Source organism: Varanus komodoensis, unplaced genomic scaffold, assembly GCF_004798865.1.
Source record: "Varanus komodoensis strain SLA01 unplaced genomic scaffold, ASM479886v1 scaffold37, whole genome shotgun sequence".
Classification (NCBI taxonomy): domain Eukaryota; kingdom Metazoa; phylum Chordata; class Lepidosauria; order Squamata; family Varanidae; genus Varanus; species Varanus komodoensis.
In genome coordinates, this window is record NW_025335889.1 from 1924204 (window position 1) to 1944744 (window position 20541).

General features: G+C 42.5%; 1 protein-coding gene across 1 annotated transcript in view; it reads left to right on the forward strand.

Moving 5' to 3' along the window:
- The window catches only part of PREX1 (phosphatidylinositol-3,4,5-trisphosphate dependent Rac exchange factor 1), a 263982-nt gene that overhangs the window by 114225 nt on the left and 129216 nt on the right, over positions 1 to 20541 (forward strand). Inside the window, exons 4-5 of the mRNA XM_044440400.1 lie at positions 4138 to 4242; positions 8437 to 8538. Of these exons, the coding sequence (XP_044296335.1) occupies positions 4138 to 4242; positions 8437 to 8538 (207 nt within the window). The remainder of the gene's footprint in view (positions 1 to 4137; positions 4243 to 8436; positions 8539 to 20541) is intronic.

Below are 20541 nucleotides of genomic sequence, written 5' to 3' on the forward strand. Positions count from 1 at the left end.
CAAGCAAAATGACTACCAATAGCTATTGGTAGTCATTTTGCTTGTTTATAAATGTTATATATCTTTACAGTGTCTAACTTTTAAAAATGATTTTTACAAATTCGTATAATAAAATTATTTTTTAATTTTAAAATTTTATTGCTATGCTTAATTTTAATTTTTAAAATTACCAGTATGCATTGTTGTTGTTGCTATGTGCTGTCAAGTTATCTCGGAGTTATGGGGATCCTAGAAATAAAAGCCCTCCAAAATGTGCTGTGCTTGACAACCCTGCTCAGCTCTTGTGAATTCAAGGTTGTGACTTCCTTATGACTCTTACCTTCTCACACTCAAGTGCAAGAGCCTCAGTTTCATCATTTTTTGCTTTCAAAGAGTGTTCTGGGTTGATTTTATCTAAGACCCACTTGTTCGTTGTTCTGACAGTCCAAAGTATTTACAAAGTTCTCTTCCAGCACCATGTTTCAAATGCATCAACTTTCTTTTAGTCAGTGTTCTTCACTGTCCAACTTTCACACACTTATAAACTGAGAGGACATCTGAGTTAGAGCTTATCGATATTGTTAAAGCGAGTTATATCTAGAGACATCAAGAGATTTATCTAAATGCAGAGAGTTAATCACATTCATAGATATAATCCCGTGATGATTAGATATTCTTTTATTGTTTCATGGCTTGAATTCCCTTTTGTCCTGTTGGATTTTTTGTGACTCTTGTGTGTGTTCATGAGTGTTCTTGCTAATTATTATAGAGAAGGGCATTTTTAATTTTAAAAGGCACCGTACATTTTTATTATGTTTGCCCTTGCAACAATCTTCTAGGTTCAGCATTGTTTCTGAGATCGATTGTGTATTGCTTGATGCCACACAAGCAACTTGGTGGCAGTGGGTTTTGAACCCAAATTTTCTTGACCACATTCAATTATCCACTGGATTGCACTCTCTTTTTTAGTAATTTATTGAAGAGAAATGAATGTATCCCTAAAAGTTGGATCCAAACAACTACTCATTTTATCACCTGTGACATACCAAAGTGGTTTTTAAAGGCATGAATGTAGGAAGAAGGTGTGGTTCAGACATTGAATACACAGTTACATGGATACAGTGCCCTGGATAATTGCTTAATTTTTCTGTTTTGTGCTGAAACACTCCTAGCAGGACTGCTGGCCATCTTGCTCATCTGAGTCAGTCATGAAAGGATGTAGTATTTCATGTCTGATAGATCCTGTCATGGAAATAGCTTTGCTGTGTCTCTCGAAGACATTCTGTGGTGTTCTGCAGAGGACTATGTTTTGAAGCGGGCTTAGCATGTCTGATCTTTATTCACTGGGAAAGAATTCTGCTATCCAGCTTGATTTGTGACATAGAAAATTGAAAACGTAATGCTACTAAGCAACTGCTTTTTGATCTCTGTAAGTAGGAAGAATGGATTTCAGCTAGAAAGTGGCTAGTTGCTGTGTGCCTGTTTGTGTATGTGCAGAGTGCAGGAATGTTATATATGTGGGTGAACATTTGTGTGCCTGGGGAGCACGGGGGGAGCCTAGTATGAAGCCAAAATGTCATCCTTTGGTATTTATTCATTTGTTTCCACCACAGAGAGACAAGCCATAGTTTAGACCAGGGGTGGGCAATTAATTTTCCTATGGGGCCACATGAGAAACTTTGACAGTTGTTAAGGGCCGGACCAATACACTTACAGCTCTGCTCAATATATATCTCTATAAAAACAGTAAATGAAACATTACAGTGATACAATGAAAATGTGGAGCACAGAACAACAAGCACAGAACAATACTATTTAATGAATATTCACAAAAACATTAACATTACATGAAAAGCAATACATTCAATTCAATTTAGCGGATCCTTCAAAATAAAAGCAGTGCAGTTGTATTGCTTGCATCTATATTACGACGATGTATATTTGCATTGACTTTTAATTTGCCAGTGACCTCATGCGGGCCAGTCAGGGTCAGCCATCGGGCCAGATGTGGCCTGCGGGCCATACAATGCTCAGGTCTGGTTTAGACTGTGCAATGGCTGGTCTCTTTGACACTACAAATGGCTACATCAGAAGCAAAGAATAGGAACATAAGATTGTGCTCTGGGCAAATATAATACCTTTGCATCTTGGCTATATGTGGCACTGAGACTTCATCCTAGGGAAGTATGAGAATTTTATTTTTGCTCAGAAAATAGGCATGCAGACTTTCTTTGAAGCCCTGAGTGCAAGTATGTATCCACTGCAAATAATTCATTAATTGATGAACGTGTTTTTCTATTTGTCTTGCTCTTGTTTACCAGTTCAGTTTGTGAAAGTATTCTAATTTGTGCAGATTTCCTCAGTAGACTGGATCAGCTTTTTTTTAGACTATGCAGGAAATCAAATTAGAACAGTTCTGTAGATTTGGGTGGGGTGGGATGGATTTGTCCTTACCTCCTGTTTGATCTCGGCTTGATTTGCACAATTTGAACAGCAAACGCAAACATGAATTGAACACAAAATGAGCAATGAGGCAATTTTCAAAGAATCCTAGTGATCTTGAGCATCAGTCATTAACCCACCTCTTGATTCATTCTTAACTTTCTCTGGATTGTGTCTGGAATGTGTGTGTATCTTTGCCTGCAGGAAGAGAATTGGTTTTTTTCCCTCTGCAGATTTCCCTCCCGACACCCTTTTCCATACTGTATCTTTGGAGCACCTCTTTGATTTTGTTCCCTTAGTCAAAGGTTGCATTTGAATATGATGATAACACCAGTTGCATCACCCTTTAAGAATAAAATGTCAGTGTGCAAACTATGAAATAGCTACAGCACCTTTTAAACTTTCCTGGTTTCAGTATAATTTTACTGAAATGTTTTCCAGGAAGAAGGTCCCGTAGGAAGGAAGTTCTGATGCTTTGCTGAAATATGGCTATTTTATTCTTACTTAATCTATTTCATTTCAATAGTGTTCAATAGCTGAAGCACACTAGAGGGTTTGCAGTAGTGCCTAAGATAGGCTGTAATATAATATAATATAATATAATATAATAAAATAGCCAAAATAGTTTGCAATACAGAATTTTAAAACAGTTTAAAGATTTATTTATTTATTTTTCGATTTAATCCTGCCTTTTTCCTACAAAGGGCTCAAGGCAGCTTACATCATTCTCCTCCTCCATCTTGTCCCCACAACAACAACCCTGTGAGGTAGGTTGGGCTGAGAGTCTGTGGCTGGCCCAAAGTCACCCAGTTGGCTCCATGACTGAGCAGGGACCAGAACCCAGATTGTCTGAGTCCCAGTCCCAGCTCTTAACCATTACACCACACTGGCTTTCCACACCACACTGACTTCAGTTGGTAATCCATGCAAATGGTTTAGGAGTGGGGCAATGTAGTCTTGCCTCCCAGCCCCTTTAGCAGTTTTGCTGCTCAATTTTGAACTAATTGAAGTCTCCAAACTGTTGTCAAGGGCAGTCCCACATAGAGCTGCTTTTCCTTCCTGAATACTTCTTTTTCTTTTACTTTCCGGGAAGAAAAAGGGATGGAAAAAGAAATGGCAGTGCTTCTAGCAGCAATAAGCCTTAGGTACACTGGATCCAACGGTATCTTGCTGCCTTGAGAAACCCCAGTATTGGGCCCATTAACTAAGCCAGCGTGGAGTTTGTGCTGAAGTCAGTGGGGGAGACACCACACTGGCTCTAAAGATTTGTTTTATAATAGAAAACAAAACAAAACAAAATCTGAAGCACCTTGCATGGGTTCTCCCTTCAAGCCATTAAGTGACCCTAGAAATTCTTAGATGTCTCAGTGCAGAAGGCTATCCTGACCAGTTGCCCAAACAATGACAAAATTTATGCCAGGCAGGTGTCAGCAGGGTGATTCCAGAATTGAGGGGCCATCACTGAGCAGACTCTTTTCTTTGTTGCTTCCAACTGATCCTCATTCAGCAATGACAATGAGGGAAAGCATCGGAAGGTGATTGTGGTCTTCATTCACAGCAGTTAAGATATTGCCCATGTTTGCACTGTTACCAGTGCATGTACTTGGTATTTGTTTGCTGGAAGAATTAATGCTCTGCAAAATGCAAAAAGAGAAAATACTATAAATGGAATTTCCCTTATTTACCTAGGTATTCTCTCTCTCTCTCTCTCTGCAGAAAGACCGATTCATTGTATATGAGGAATATTGCAGCAACCATGAAAAAGCACTCAGGCTCTTAATGGAACTGAACAAGATCCCACCTGTGAGAGCATTCCTGTTGGTAAGTGCCAGGGATACCCTTAACTCTTTTGGCCAAACTTCACAAAAGGCTCAGTTGTGTGTTGTTTTCCCCCAACAACTTAAAAAACATACATTTATGAATGCCCCAACTCATAGCAGAAGAGCACCAGCTGGGAAAGGCCTTGAATCCTCCTGTTTCAATGATTGTTCCAGTTTGCGTCTCACCCCACCCTAGTCTACAGACAAAAATAAATCAGTTGAAACAGATTCTAGATCAGGAAGAAACAATCTGGGGTTGGACTGCAACTCTCCTAAGCTTCTCTCAACATGACCAATGGTCCTGAGTGACAGGAGTTGTAGTCCATACTGTCTGGAGTTTACCAGGTTGCTTACACGTGGCCCAAAGGCCACTGATGCAACCATCTTGCTGCAGCTAAGCAGGTAGGGGTTGAGTCAACGCCTGGCTGGAAACCATGTTGAGTCCTGTTGAAGGAAGCCTGGGTATTAATAATGAGAATAGGCAAGACTGGCTCAGATGCCTGTGCGGACAAAACATTTGAAATAAATGTGGTGCGTCCTGACTACCTTTTGCAGGTTCCTACTCTCGTTACTTCTCATCTTGGTGCCTTCTGTCTACCCACTTTGTTCCTATAGCTTAAAAATTTGACTTCCCTTTTGATTCAATAGGCCAGCCAGAACATGCACTGCAGTGCAGTCCTTTTGCATGCTGTGCAATAGCACTGAGTCTGGCAGAGGTGTTCTGGTGACACGTTGCTCCCTGGGTCCAGTGCAAGTAACAGCGGCGTTGACTGGAAGGGCCATCACAGACATTACTTGGAGCCCCTAACTCAAGGCTACAACTTTGTAACTCTGCTATACTCTTAAAGTAGGTGCTTGGCACTGATTTGGATTATAACCCCTGGTTGGGGGAACCTGATTTGGATTGTGACCCAAGAAGTGGTAAGAGGGCCCCTCGGGCCTAAATCAGTCCCCCTGCACCTATGGCAGTCTAAAAACTGAAATAAAAGATGTGGCTAGTAGATTCGGATTTCAGGCCGTATATGGTTTTGCCCTGGATCAGCTCAAAAGTGTGTGTGTGGTGTGCTGAATCAACCATTCCTCACCCTCTCTTGCTTCACTGAATGTGTTTAGACATTTGAAAACTGAGTCTGGGCACTCATTATGCAGAGAGACACTCATCCCCTACCCACATACTTGTTTTGCAACAAGGAAACAACCCTGCATTATTGTTTAAAATTAAAGAAATGATAAAGGACAGAACTTCTGAGGTGCACATTTACTGAAACCAAAACCTGGTGAAACAAAAAAGCAAGAAGCGGCAGTCGGGCGCTGGGGAAGTCCAGCCTGTTGCTTTGTTTATTAGGTGCCGCAAAGAGATGTAGAGGAAACCTGGCCAAGTGTGTGTTCAGAACATGGTGGGTTGAATAAATTAAAGCAATTACATTAAATAAACTGAAGACCCAGTCCTGTAGTCTCTGGGGGTGGGGTGGGGTGGGGTGGGGTGGGGTGGGGTGAGGCTCTCGGGAGTCATAGGGTACTGTGAATGTCTCTCCCCTTAGGAAGAGGAGTCCCACAGTCAGAAACCTTGTCATTTAACCAGCAGAATGTTTCTGACAGTGGAAGGGCAAGGGGAAATGCTATCTTAGATCCTCTGGATATACGCCAAACAAAGGGGAATTGCAGCACCAGTGTTTCCCTCCCTTTGCTAGTGATAGGACCGGATTTTTTTTTTTTTTAGAAAATATTGACTATGGTCAGCAAGAAAAGTTTAAACAAAGCATCCTTTCTTTGTTTTTGGCAATGCTTTCAATTTGGGGAGTCTTCTGCAGATTCTCCTTTCCTTACCCTAGTAGGGTTGTTCTTTTATGTTTTAACTATTTTAAATATTTATTTTATTTTAAATATTTATTTTAAATGTTTTATATGTTGGTATGTAGGAACACAGAAAGCTGCACTATGCTGGGTTTGGCCACTGACCTGCTTAGCTCCAGATTGCCTGCACTGACTGGCAGCAGCTCTGCAGGATCTGAGACTAGGATCTTTCCCTGCCTTACCAGGATATGTCAGGGACTGAGCCTGGGGCCTTTTGCATGCAAGGCTTGTGCTTTGCCCCTGAGCTGTGACTATTTCTTCCCACCATACTCTTGTCACATACTAGGCTGGCTGTCATCCGTCCATCTTACTGTCCCTCCCTTGGGATAAATGCTTTTCTGTAAGGTCTGCCTGCAGTATGCTCATGTTTGTGCATCCCTATGAACTTGGGAAGCAGCATCATACCAGGTCAGATCAGTAAGTCTCCACCTACCTCAGGATGGCCTTATGCCAGCTCTCCAGGGTTTCAGACAGGATTGGCTCTTGACCTATCTGGGGATGCCACCGTTGGACCCAGGACCCTTTGCATGCAGACTGTGTGTTCTGCCAGTGAGCTTCTTTTGTTTCTCTGTTGGTGCTTTCTGTCCTTTTCTCACTGGTTTACTTTTTGTTTAAAAAGTATCTCTGTTGGCTTCTTCAGAGAACATTTGAGCACATCCATGATTCCAGATTGTTCTCTGCCCCAACTAATTGGACTGGAGGAAACAAAACTCTTCAGTCCCATCACCTCATCATTTCACTAGGCAGGAAGGCAAAAAAAGGCTGTGGTGTCATTTTCTTTGTCCAAAAAAAAAAAAAAAAAGTGTGTCATGACCACGGGGGAGGCCTGCACTTGCAGGATGCTGTTTCCTTACATTATTCCCCTCCTTCACCCTCTGCCCATCCCCTGTCCCCCACTCCTGCTTGGCATAATAATGTCACCATCTAATGAGGTCAAATTAGAAAATAAAGAGCTACTTGTGTGAGTGGAATTGGCCCGGTGCTCTCCCAGCAGCTGAAGTGGAGACCTGCCTTGGAAAATGTGGGAATATTTGGTTCTGGGAAAGGCACGATTTAAAGGGTGGGAATTCAAAGGCCAGCATGAGAGTAGGAGAAAACGAGGGGAAAAGAATGGGCTATGATTCACACAACAGTCTTGGAAAATTGGACTGAGAGCTTTCTAAGGTGGCCAGCATAGCCTGTCTGAAGAATCTGCATCAAAGGAGACAGTGTGTCTATAGAAGAGATTTATGATGGGTGTCTGGTAAGGACATTTTCTAAAAATGAAATGTTTTGAACGCCAAAACACCTGAGCAGTCCTGGGTAGCTGCCTCAGATGTTACTCTAGTAAAATCCTCCCACAAGCACCCTCAACAGGCCAGAGCCGGTTGCAGTCTGTGGCAGACTTACCAAGGCATATGTTGTCTGTACTAAGTGGCATTTACTTCCGAGTAGGCTGATGTAGGGTTGGGGCATTAGGTCACATGTGACATGGAATCCTGAATGTGCGTTTCTTGGATGTAACTTCTCCATCAGCCAGAATGTTCAGGTTAAACATTTGAAACTTGCTAGGTTGGAAACTAGAGAGATAGTTTGTGGCAGATAGAGACGTAATATGATTTTTCTGCCAGTTCTCACCTTGCCTGTATGGCTTACCCTATTCCCCTTCTTGCTTTGTGATAAACTGGGGTGCCAAAGAGATATGCTGAAAGTCATTTAAAACAACGGTGTACAAATGATGGAGAGTTACAGATGGAGACTGTACAGATGGAGGTTTTTCTCCCTTCTTCAAACTCTTTTTCATGTAAAGTTGCCTTCTCCAGCCTGCAGCCTTCCAGACCTTTCAGAGTTCAACTGAAAGGGTGGACGCCCTTATATATTAAAATGGGAAAGACCTGTGGGGGAAAATATGTGTGGCCCCTTACTCACTTTGAATTGGTGCAGTCTTATGTGATGAATTTGGATTGTTTATTTTTTATTTTGCTGGAGACTTTACCAGACTTTGTTGGGGAGCACATGTGATAAAGCAGCTGAAGTGAATCAGGCTTAGTCCTGCTTAATGCCTGGGTGGGGGCATTTCTGGGAACTCGTTGCACATGGCCTTGAGCTTTACTCAAGTTACGGAGAAAATAAATGTAATAAATGAAATAGCTCTTCATTTACTGTCATGCACTGAAATTATGTCCTGTACTAAGGAGGAGCCTTTAAGGCACCTTCCAACTCTACTATTCTGTGATTCTGGGCTTCTTGTGTGTTCCCAAGCCATGGCTACTATAGGATTCTATAAAAACATGATTTACTGTCACAGTGCCCTGAGGAGCTATAAATCAAGGATAACCTTCCTGTTCTTTTCTGGTTACAGAGCTGCATGCTTTTGGGAGGCAGAAAGACAACTGACATTCCACTCGAGGGTTACCTCCTGACTCCAATCCAGAGGATTTGCAAATATCCACTTCTCCTAAAGGTAACAGCATTAAGGAGATGCTTCTGGATCACTTCCACACAATTTCAGTCTTGCTCATTGTATATGCATCTTGTACATCCAACCTGGATAACTGTAAATGTGACATACACCCAGTTTGGGTGGGAAAAGATTGGTTGTGATGTTCCAGGACTGTGAAGATTTGTAGAATGGAGCATGGTCCTTACAGATGGATTGCTCTTCTTAGTTCACTTTCTCAAGGGTGTTGCAGCCTTTGCTTGGTGGGTTACTTCTACCCAGCCACGGGACACTTCTGACTTACTGTGGTTTCCTTCACATGCACTTTATATGCCACTTGCTGTTTTATACTGGATTAATCAATACTTAGTGACTTGTGCTGCAAGGATGAAAGAAGTATTGTGCCCAGAGTAATGTCAGGTGACAGAACAGTTCTGTCTGCAGTCTAAATTCCCATTCAGGCGTGCAAAACATCATCAAAGGATGCACATGTATCATATGAGTTTGGAGACCTTTCAAAGACTGCCATTATGCCCATGTATTGGTCAAGAATGTTAGAAGCAATGTAGATGCAGACAAGAGGGCTTTGTTTTCGTTATTTTGGTAGCTTGCAATTAGTGCTTCTTTATTCAGTTATGTCCAGTTCAATCTCATGGGGCATTGGTGACAATTACTGTTGCAAGCCGCTCAGCACATCACAGATGCTGCAGGGAGCATCCAGTGGACAAAGGCTGGTCCGGGCTTCTTCCATCCTTTGGCCATAAGGGTCATGGCCTTGCAAGAGGCAGCAGAAGCATCCCATCACATGTTGTAAGTGGCAAATCAGTGTCCCCCTGTCAACAGCCTTAGTCTAGCCTATTGCATATGGCACGGTGAAGGAGCAATGTGAGGCCTTTCCCTGCTCATTCTTCAGTATGAACACCAGATCATTCAGCAACCTAATTTCGGTGATTCATCTCCCTTTTGGGGAGGGAGAAGGAGAACTAACATCTCTTTAAGGCAGAGGTGAATGACTTTTGTGGCTTCAATTTTTGTTGGACGACAGCTGCCATCAACTCTAACTAGCATAGCCAATGGTGATATGATGAGAGTTGTATTCTAGCAATGTTTGGAGGATTACATGTTGCTGACCTTTGCTTTAAGGAAAGTTAGGTTCAGAACCAGCAAACCCTTGCGAATCAGCAATGTTGCATGAATTTGAACTTCTCCCCAGCTTCAGACACACAAGCTGTGGTGGGGGGTATGTGTATGTCCAATGCACACAAGAGGGCTGTGAAAGCATGTCTTCATGGACACAGCTCATGCATGGTGCTCCTAGGAAATTGCATGTCTTAATGTTAATAAATAGAGATACTTGAGATTGGACAGTGCTTCAGAAAGTCCCCAAGTCTTATCAGTCCTAACATACTTAAGTGTACGAATCAGATCGTTGCAAGTTTAGCTTGTTTTAAAATGCTGCCTCAGCATTTGCAACAAGCACAAAATAAAGCCCACTATGTGTATTTACATTGGATCAATCAGAGGGGAGGAAGTTAGTATATTCATTCCATGGATTTGCAATGGGATTACGTGTGACATTTAGGGCTCTTCCTAAAGCCTCTTGGATGGGGCAAAAAGGTCAAAGGAAATAGGGGCTTGATAAATGTGATCTGTATGCATTCCTCACCAAGGATCTCCAAGGTATTTATTTACACTTCCTTATATATCTAGAGTAAGGTTGGATGGCTTGCTTGGCTTTCAGTTGTGTTCATGAATGTAGTGAAACTCAGAATGGAGAAAACTGAAGAAATAGATTCTTAGGAATGGTCATACAGTAAAATTCTGAGGCAGCAGAGTGATCTGAACCCATAGGCAGTGGATAGGGAATGCCAAACTAGCACACCATGGGGAGCATTTTAGGCCTGTTTTCCCCAACCTTGTATCCTCCATAATGCTGGCTGTCAGACGGTATGAGGGTGGGGAAGGCTGTTCTGGGCCAGAAGTCTTCTAACCACACTAAGGTTTTACTTTTTAATATGTGTGTGAGAGCTGGTATATAGTGGTCAAGAGTGCGGGGCTGGAACTCAGACGATATGGGTTCTAGTCACTCCTGGCCATGGAGCCAACTGGGTGACTTTGGGCCAGTCACAAGACTCTCAGCCCAACGTTCGTCACAGGGTAGTTGTCATGGGGATAAGACTGAGTGCAGGAGGAAGAGAACGATGTAAGCTGCTTTGAGTTCACTGTAAGAGAAAAGCAGGGCGTAAATCAAACAAGTAAGTAAGTGTGCGGGTGGCGCAGTGGTTTAAACTGCTGAGCTGCTGGGCTGGTTGATCAAAAGGTCAACAGTTCGAATCTGCAGATGGGGTGACCTCCCGTGCTTTGTCCCAGCGCCTGCCAACCTTGCAGTTCGAAAGCATATAAATGCAAGTAGATAAGTAGGTACCACTCTGGTGGGAAGGTAACAGCATTGTGTCTACCTTGGTATTTAGTCATGCCGGCCACATGACCATGGAAACTGTCTGCGGACAAATGCTGGCTCCCTCGGCTAGGAAACGGAGATGAACACCTTCCCCAAGAGTCAGACATGGCTGGACTTTAATGTGATGGGGAAACCTTTACCTTTTACCTTTCATAAATTCTGTACATACTTTTTTTTTTTTTTTTTGGTGCTATGTACAGAAAACATGGATGATAGGCCGGGAATCTTCCAAGATCTCGCTGGCCTCGCAGTGCCTTCTCCTTTCACAGGGCCCAGCATATTCAGTATTTTCCTTGCATAACAGTGTTAATTCAGCCCTCGCTGTTAGAACACGGCTAATGCATAGCGGAAGCTGTTCAGTGAGCGAAGCAGCTGCTGTGTGAGTCAAGCCTGGGCACCAAAATAACAGCCTCCTGTGAGAAGGGCGACTTCTGTGAGTAAAAAGGGGCCCCGCAGTGGGGGTGGGCAGAAGCAGCGTGGAGATCATGTGTTAATCACATCCTTAGGGTGAGGATTAGCCATGCTTCCCTCTGCTCTCTTGCCCCCACCCTCCATCACCACAGGCCTATGTAGGTCACCGAAACACATCCTTGGAGTCACTGGGTTGTTGCTTGCATGGGGCATGGATCAAGGATGCTCTCTGTGGTGTGTTTTCTTCTGCATCCAAGATTTTGGAGGTCTCTAGCCACAGTTCAAGCCTGTATTATTCTAGTTTCCATGTCTGGCAGCTATATGAGCCACTTGAAAGTACACTTGATAATTACGGGCTGCATCCTTGGTTGGGAGATTCCTGTGCTCCTGAGAAAGGATAACCTGGAGGCAGAAGCTCAGCTGCCAGGCTCCACATCCACTTGAAAGGCAGTGCAGAACAGAGGGGTGCTTGCAAGCCTTAATGACGGTAGGTGTCACTAATTTGAAATGGAAAGCAGTACAGATAAGAAGGGTGATGAAAATCTGACAAGGTGCCCTTTATTCTCCTGGGGAATTGCTTAAAATGCAGGATGCTGCTAACGAGCTAAGAGCATAGGTGCTAAAATATTGCCTCCCCAACCCCAGATTTAAGCTGAAGGCTGCATGTGAGTTCAGAGCATTGCAAGAAAATGGGAAAACCTCCTTTTCCATTCTTAACAAAATAAGCTTTCACCCTAAAATAATACTGCCTTTTCATGTAAAATTGGGAGAAGTACAGTAGCTCAGTGGGAAAGAAACAGATGCTTTGCATGTAGAAGCTTCCTAGGATTCCCCATTAGAAAATGGATCATGGAACAAGGATTGTGAAAGCTCTGCCTCGGAGTCAGCTGCTGACAGCTAAGGGAGACTGTGCCAGACCTGATGGTTAAAATGCCCAACTCTTCTATGGCATCTTTTTATAGTGAATATAGGATGTGTGTGCTTGTGTAAGTAGATGTACCTGTCTGCATAGCTGTACATCGAGCTAGCATGTTGAATCACCTTTGCTAAGCTGGAAAGGTGAAGGCCTGCAGCCGGATGAGTGACCACATGTGGAAGTGGAGCAGGGGTCTAAGATCTGATGGCCTTATAGGCCGCTTCCAACTCTGCTTCATTTTAGCCTAGCCTAGCCTAGCCTAGCCTAGCCTATGATTCCTAAAGCCCCCTTCAGACACTCAACCTCCAAGGACAATCAACTTGCGAGTAGGATGAACATGCTAGCCTCACCCCACTCTGCCATTGCTTTCATTGCCCTCTCCACATAGAAAGCAACTTTGAGAAGAAGGCCTCTGTCAGACAGGGCTCCCATGATCCAGCAGAACCTAACTTGACCCATCTTACATTTTTATGGGGCCAGTTCAGAAACTCCAGCCTCAACGCCATTCTCCCCTTACATTTTTGCCATGTTAAGCGATTTGACTGCCATTTTAATGGCAGATGGAACTGCAAACTGCAATTACCAGAGCTAACCTTTCGGGCTAGGAAATAGATCCTCTGCCTTTTAGGATTGTTCTGAGCCTTGCATGAAATTCCTTCTGTAGTCCTTATTTATCCATGCTCAGGATATCCCTGTGAGGTAGGCTCCTTGCTATAAGGGTGACGCATTCTGAAATCCATGAGGTCTGAAAAGTCTGTGAGCTGTTGACATTCACACAATACCAACAGAAAGCAATTTGCAGTACTCTGTAAGAAAACTTGGCCAATCAGGAATCTCCAACAGTATGTACCAATATCAAGTTCCTTTTACTGTTAAGAATGGCAAGTTATATTATTAGCGCATCTAATACAGCAGTCTTCTCCAACCAGGTGCCCTCCTGAAGTACTTGACCACAAATCCCAGTCTCCCCATAGTGGGAGTTGGAGGGGATCAGATTTAGGATTCACGCCTATGAATCAGCCAACAGTAGGGTCTCTGTCTGCAAACATAGGAAGATATTTTATAGCAGTAGTTTCTCTAGACCACTGTTTCCTTTTCTGCCTGGCAGGGCCTCCGTCTTTTTCAGTTTTTCTCTCTGAGATGCTTTGAACTGGCAGTGCCAGGGATTAAACCTTCTGCATGCAAAGCGTCTGCTTTACCATTGTGCTCTGGCCTCTCCTGACATACCCTCTGACAGATTATTTGTTTGGTTAAGCCCTGCTTCGTTTTATTGCCAGTGTCTTCATTCTGGTGCTTGGACTAGTTCAATTTGCTGTTTAAAATCCTATTGCACCTATGAAGCCAAGAAAATAGATTGATTGGTGGAATCTCTTAGGACAAATGCTTTAAATGATTTTTTCCCTACAAGAAGTCATGTTTCATCACAAAAAGCAGAGGAAAAAATTCTGCTGTGTAAAATATATGGCATGCTCCCTTCAGGGAGTGTTCTGCAATTGAAGGAGGGGGAAAAAGCAAAGGAATACTTTGATGTGGATAGTTTGTCATTATCTGTGACAAAAGTATGTGTTCTGCACCTTGTATAGCTATACAACTGAGGATGATCAGTATGGTATGGAAAAAATGAAGAGGGTGGTGGCTGGTTGGTGAGAGGAAAAGAAGGCTAGTTTCAGTAGAACAACATCCTTTCTTCTAGGAAGTGCTGGGTTGGGTTTGAAAACGTTATTTTGCATAATAGCTTTGTTCTTTCCATCATATTGGCAGGGTCCTTTGCACTCTACTTTTTATGTTTCCTTGATGTGGCCAATAAAGGGGCTTTCTGTGTCCAGTGAATCTGCCCTGCATAGAATGCCATGCAACTAATTAATTCCCTAGGGATTTTGCAGGTCAAGTATATTTCATCCTATCTAGATTTGTATAGAATAAGCTACACTGAGAGTAACTTATGGTAGTCATGATTTTAATAGGTCTCCCCAGGTATGACTAAGTGGGTACTTTTGCTAGTACCACCATCTTCTACAGAAGAAGCAGGCCTGTTTCCTCCTCTGCCATATGCCATTTATCTAATACCAGCTGCCCCAGTGGAAGAATTCCAAGAGAGAGAAGGAGGGTTATATAGCCAAAGACAAACTCAGATCCCCATTCTAAATGGCTTTTCTCTCCCCCACTACAGAGTCAGGTGGTCACTTACATATTGCCAAAAGAAAGAAAATGCACAACCAAAAAGGGGGATGAAAGAAGGCACAATTTGCATAACATTTGCTTCTGCTGATTTATATGCATTTTAAACAATTATACTCTAAAGAGAACACAGTTCATAGTGGAGAGAACTGACTAGATGAGTTCAGCAAATCTGCCGTCTAGGTGCTAACCGGATGGGCAAGTTCAGTGCCACTGCTTTTCCTTAGTTTTTTGGGCTGGACAGACTTCAGATAGAGGGGTCTGATAGAAGACTGGCAGCTCTTCAAACAGAGACTGTCTAATGTGAAATAGGACATTTATGGTATATTGCATAGGAAGAATGATGGACTGAACTTTGGAGATCTGGGTTCTAGTTCTTACTCCATCTTGAAGTTCTGAGTGACTGGACCCATCAATGGCTGTCAGCTTAAGCTGCCTCACAGGGATGGTGTGAGGATAAAATGGGGAGTAGGCATGTGTAAGCTGCCTAGGTTGTCTTGCAAGAGGAAGAAGACAGGTTAGAAATAAGAATTAGGATATTGTAGCAACAGCCATTTCCACCAAATGGAAGACACATCTGACATTGGCTTCTACTTTAGCAGCACTGGTTGTTTTTGTCTTGCTTTGCTTCAGATTTTCTTGATGCACCAAAGTTTCTTGCTGTATCCATTGCATTTTGTAAATTCTGTGTGCCATTTTGGAAACTCAAAAAGCAAGCTATAAATTTTCCAAAACCATTTTTAATAGCCCTGATATGTAGATTTAGAAAAAGAGCAGAAGATGGAAACTAAGATGGTCAAGGGGTTTGAGCAACACCCCTATGAAGAAAGGTTGCAACATACGACACTGTTTAGCTTAAAGAAAAGGCAAATGAGGGGAGATGTGGTGGGATGTACAAAATTATGCATATTGTGGGGAGAGTGGATAGGGAGATAGTTTCTTCTCCCTGACAGAAGACTGGAACCCAGAGCCATCACATGAAGTTGATGGCTGGGACTGAGGTCCTAATTGTAGATTCTGTGCACAAAGCGGGCTGGCCACTGCGTGAATGGAATACTGTCTCTTTGCAGCCTATGTGAGATGGACTTAGTCCCAGGCATCTCTCATGGAGCTGGCCGGTTGGCCATGTGGTTAGAGCTGCAGCTGCAAGTTCAGACAGCCTTCAGGCAGTGCTTTGTGAATATTATATTGGCGTGGACTTGAAGAACAACCAATCAGTGGATTCTGGGCAGACGATAAAAGAAAGAGCGCTTGTCTTCACTGAAGCAGCAGAGGGTGTTCATATTTTAAAATAAATAAAATCACACAGGCCTTGATTTTTAAATGATTATTTATTTTCATTATGAAAGGGTATAATCTGTCTACAATGGTGGAGGCAAGAGAGGACTTCAGGCTTTTAATTTTCCTATTTTAAGCATATGTGGAAGAATTTAATTAGAAGCTCAAGTGGTATTATGTTTGTTGGAATGCAGCACAGCGGCTTGTTATATGGGCACTTCTGGATTATATCAGGAATGTCAGGTCACTCAGCAGTAAAGTAGAAGAGCCTAGTATAGAATGGATAGTATAGCATGCTGCCTGAGGCCAAGCAAAATGCATAATATGTGCTCTTAAGGCAGAAGGATAGTCACATGCCAAGAGTGACACATCTGTTCTGTCGATGGATTGCAATACCTTTTCCGTGTCCTGGCAGTTCCAGCTCATTTTCACCTTGCATGGCCTCTCAATCTGTGCTGATTTTTTTAAGTGCTAGTGCAATTTGACTGAGTTTAAAAATACACACTCAAGCGCTGATCTTCTAGGTAGAGGGGCTCCTTTACCCTGGATAGATTTCCATTATTAGAGAAAAGGTGGTTCAGTTGTACAGGTCTGTTACAAGCAGTTCTTTTGCAGTCTGCCAAAGATTCACCATCACGTGGGAATATGCTGATACTGGGAAGTCCTGCTTTTTTGAACTCAATGGACTTCCTGCCAGCTTCTGGTCCATTGATATGAAGCAGTCTGAATTCCCCTCTCCCCTGCATGGACTTAAGTCTCCAAGAGAGGCTGTGGATGATGCATTGCTCAAATACTACGGAAATTTGCGCAGCTCTTGAAATTTGTGGAAATGTTTGCAGTTTGTGCAAATCATGATATGTTGTATATTTCATACAAATTGATGACCCCCAAATACGTGGATCTGGTAAAATTACATGCAGCTGAAAATCATATACTTTTGGTGGGGTGATTTACACATTTTAGTCCATTTTATGCAAATTTCTTTGATAGACATTTTTCTTTTCAAATGTACATATTGTGGCCCACCAGCTGGTTTGATTCACACCGTAGTGAGTTGGCGCCAGTGCAGGGCTGACAGCTTGGACTCTGGAAGGCCAAATCCTGAAAATGCAACAAATTTCCAACCCTGCATCAGATTCCTCAGATACCCCTATCATCACACATTGTTCAAAGAATAGTTTTATTCAAAAGGAGCAATAATTTAAAACAGTAACAACAGTCCCTAGACAACTTTGTTGCTAGTCTGCTTACAGCAGAAAGCAGTGATTAAATTCTGAACAGTCGTTCCATGGGGCATACAGGTTACCAAAGCAGTATATTCCATTTTAAGTTGTAGAGTGGGAGGAGGGAATCCCTCCCAACTAAGCTTTTAATGTACAGTCACCATTCCTGATCCATGGATTTTTATGGACAGTGTAGAAGGCAGTGTCATCCACTTACAGTTTTTTGGTATCTCTTCTATGGATTCTGATGATTCCCCCCCCACCCACTGCCTTGTGTAAAATCCATTAAGGAAGAAAAGATAGAATAGCTGAATGATACATTCTTTTTGCTAGTGCTAGTGCTAGGACCCCTCCGTCTGGAAGTATCAGGATTATCATTTGTAAGGGCTGGTGGTGATATTAAATTAGAAAAATAATGTCCCTTTTTGGGAACTTGGGTTCCATAGTATAATGAACAGTTTGGGAAAAAAAACAGCTTATGTTCCATCAAACCCATTTATGTATGTTTTGATGGCTGGCAACACTTCAGACTCTTAGCAAAAGTGTCCTGACCTTCTGTGTGAGAGCTAAACCAAAACAGCTACCTGAATTCACAGGATAAATTGGTGGTGTTAGTTTCTGTAATGGTGGCCGGGAGGCTGTCAATGTTGGACCCTCGAGGCTGATTCCAGGGGAGAGGTGCGCATCGCGGCGTTGACCAGAGTTGCCATGCATCCTCTCCAGACTGTTGCAAGAATGATGCTAACGATGCAGCACATTTGGGAAGAAGAGCGGCAGCCAGTGCCGAGTTCCTGCTACTGCTCAACCCACCACTGAATCACTGGCTTTTAAGCTTTTTTTAGATTAACAAAAGGGTGGAGGAACTGATGGCTGCCACCAAAGTAAAGTCTGCTCCAACTATTTCAAGCCCCCAACAAAATGCCCTCCCCCATACAAAACTTACAGAACTTAGTGATTTGATGCGGATCAGTTCAGCCCTAATTAGAGGTTGTTTACTTATTTGAATTTAAGACCTTTATATATGTGGCATTAACTGATGTGTCTTCTTAACAAGAGTGCAACACTACACATTTGCTGTGCTATCTGTCAATTACTTTTCTTAAGCTCACATTGGTGCCTAAATCATACAAATCATAAAACCAATATTAGACAATACTTGTAAATAAATAAAGGACAGCATGCCAGAACCGAGGGCCAGTGTGGTGTGGTAGTTAAAACATTGGCCTGCAGGTTCTAGTCCTCACTTGGCCATGAAGTTCACTGGGTGACTTTGGGTCAGTCACTCTTTCTCCACCTAACCTCCCTTACAGGGTTGTTGGTTTGAGGATAAAATGGAATCATGTAAGCTCCTCACAAAAGAAAAAAAGAAGTGGGATGTAAATGCAACATAATAATAATAATACTTCCTACAAACAAAAACCACCTTAGCCATACAACCGAAATCAGTTTTCAGACAGCAGCTATTACAAAAAAATAACAGAGAATCTTGAGGCATCTTAAAGATAAATACATTTATTCTGGCACACGCTTTAGTGAACTGCAGCCAACTTCATTAATTTCATGGTACCTTTTTTAAATTCAGAAAATACAACAGTCTGACTACAGTTTTCTTGCTTGCTAAGCCTGCAATATCTTGGTTGCATTTAAATTCATTCTTCTTTGACATCCTCTCTGGAAATGTGGACTTACACAGCTGTGCAGAAGTTTTGCCGCTAAGTCACAGAGCTAAAAGCTATCAAAGCTAAATATAAAAAAGCAAATAGGAGCATTGGAAGAATGTGAAACATTCCAGACAGGCTAAAAATGTCAAATTTTAAACACCCTATTATGTACCAGAAGGAAACGAACAAGTTTAGTAAGGCTTTATTGAATAGCTTTTTATCCAAATGTGGCTAGCTATGAAATATGATTGGCCTGAAAAAGTATGATCTAATTGTAAGCTGACACAGACTGTGTTGTTTGCCAAACTCGTGTCACTGTTGCTTACCATCAGTTTTGAAAGTCTTTCCATATGTTGTTTCCGGCAAACTTGTGTACTCTAGTCTGGATCACGTATGTTGCTGTGTTGCTGATTTATTTTCATAGTTGATGGGCTTACCTTAATTATGATCATGACCTCGGAACTCACTGCTACTTGAAATAATGGTGGCCAAATGAAATCTGCTCTTTGAACAGTTTTCTGCGAAGAGAAGATTAAAGCATATAAGAACAGCCATGTTGGATCAGACCAAAGGTCTTTGTAGTCCGGCCCCCTGCAGACATAATGGCTAGCAAGCTGCCCACAGGATCCCTCAAGCAGGATGGGTGCAAGACCTCCTCCTGCCCAGCCCCTCAGCAACTGGTACGCAGGCAGGCCACCTCTGGTCAAGGAAGCAACACATAGCCAGCAAGGCTAGTAGCCACCGAGAGCCTCCTCCCACCTGCATCCGTCCCAGCCCTTTTTAAAGCCATCCAACTGGGTGGCCATTACCACTTCCCATGGGAGTGAATTCCATAGCTTAGCTATGTGCTATGTAAAGAAATACTTCCTTTTATCTGTCCTAAATTCCCCCCCCCCCCATCATGAGATGAGCCCAGGTTTAAGTGTTATGGGAAAGGGAGAAAAATACCTGTTTTCCTCACACAATACATTCTTTTGAATAATTCTATCAGGACTCCCTTTACTGGTCTTTTTTCTAAGCTGAACAATCCCAGTTGTCATAGCTGTTCCTCATAGGGAGCTACTCCATCCCCCTGATCATTTTTGTTGCCCTTCCCTGTACTCTTTCTAGCTCAATAATGTCCTTTTTCAAATAAGAGGACCTGAACTGAACACAGTATTGCAACTGCGGTTGCACCAAAGTTTTGTATACGGGAAGTAAGATTTTGGCAGTTCTATTTTCTGTTCTGTTCCTAATGATGCCTAGTGCCAATTGCACTTGTCCACATGCTTATTGACCCTCTCAAAGAGCATCAATAGGTTAGTGGACAAGACTTCACCTTGCAGAAGCCATGCTGATTTTTTTCAGCAGGGGTTGTCCCTTTATGTACTTAATGATTCTATATTTCATAATGCTTCTAAGCAGTTAACCCAGAACAGATGTTATGCTAACTGCCCTGTAATTTTCCAGATTCCCCTTGGATCCCGTTTAAAAAATCAGTATTCTCTGATCTACCAGTCCTCTACTACAAGGGCTAATTTTAGGGACTTGTTAAATATTTTGGTAAGAAGGTCAGTGATTTCATGCTTGAGTTCTCTGATAACTCTAGGTTGGATGCCATCTGGACTGGGTGACTTGCTGACTTTCAGTTTATCAGTAAGGGTTGTTTTGTCACTAGTATCTGCCCCAGTTCCTCAAACTCTCTTCCAGAATGCACAAGTTATCTGCTCTTAATCCTCTGCCACTTTCCTTTGATAGATTTAAATAATTCTTTATCGTTAGCCTTGATATGGTTAGCAATGTTCTCCTCAAACTGTTTCTTTACCTCTCTGATGGTCTGCTTGCATCTCCCTTGTGCAAGCTCATGGTTCCATCTGTTCTTTTTATTTGGGCAAGACTTCTGTTTTTGAAGGAAACTTT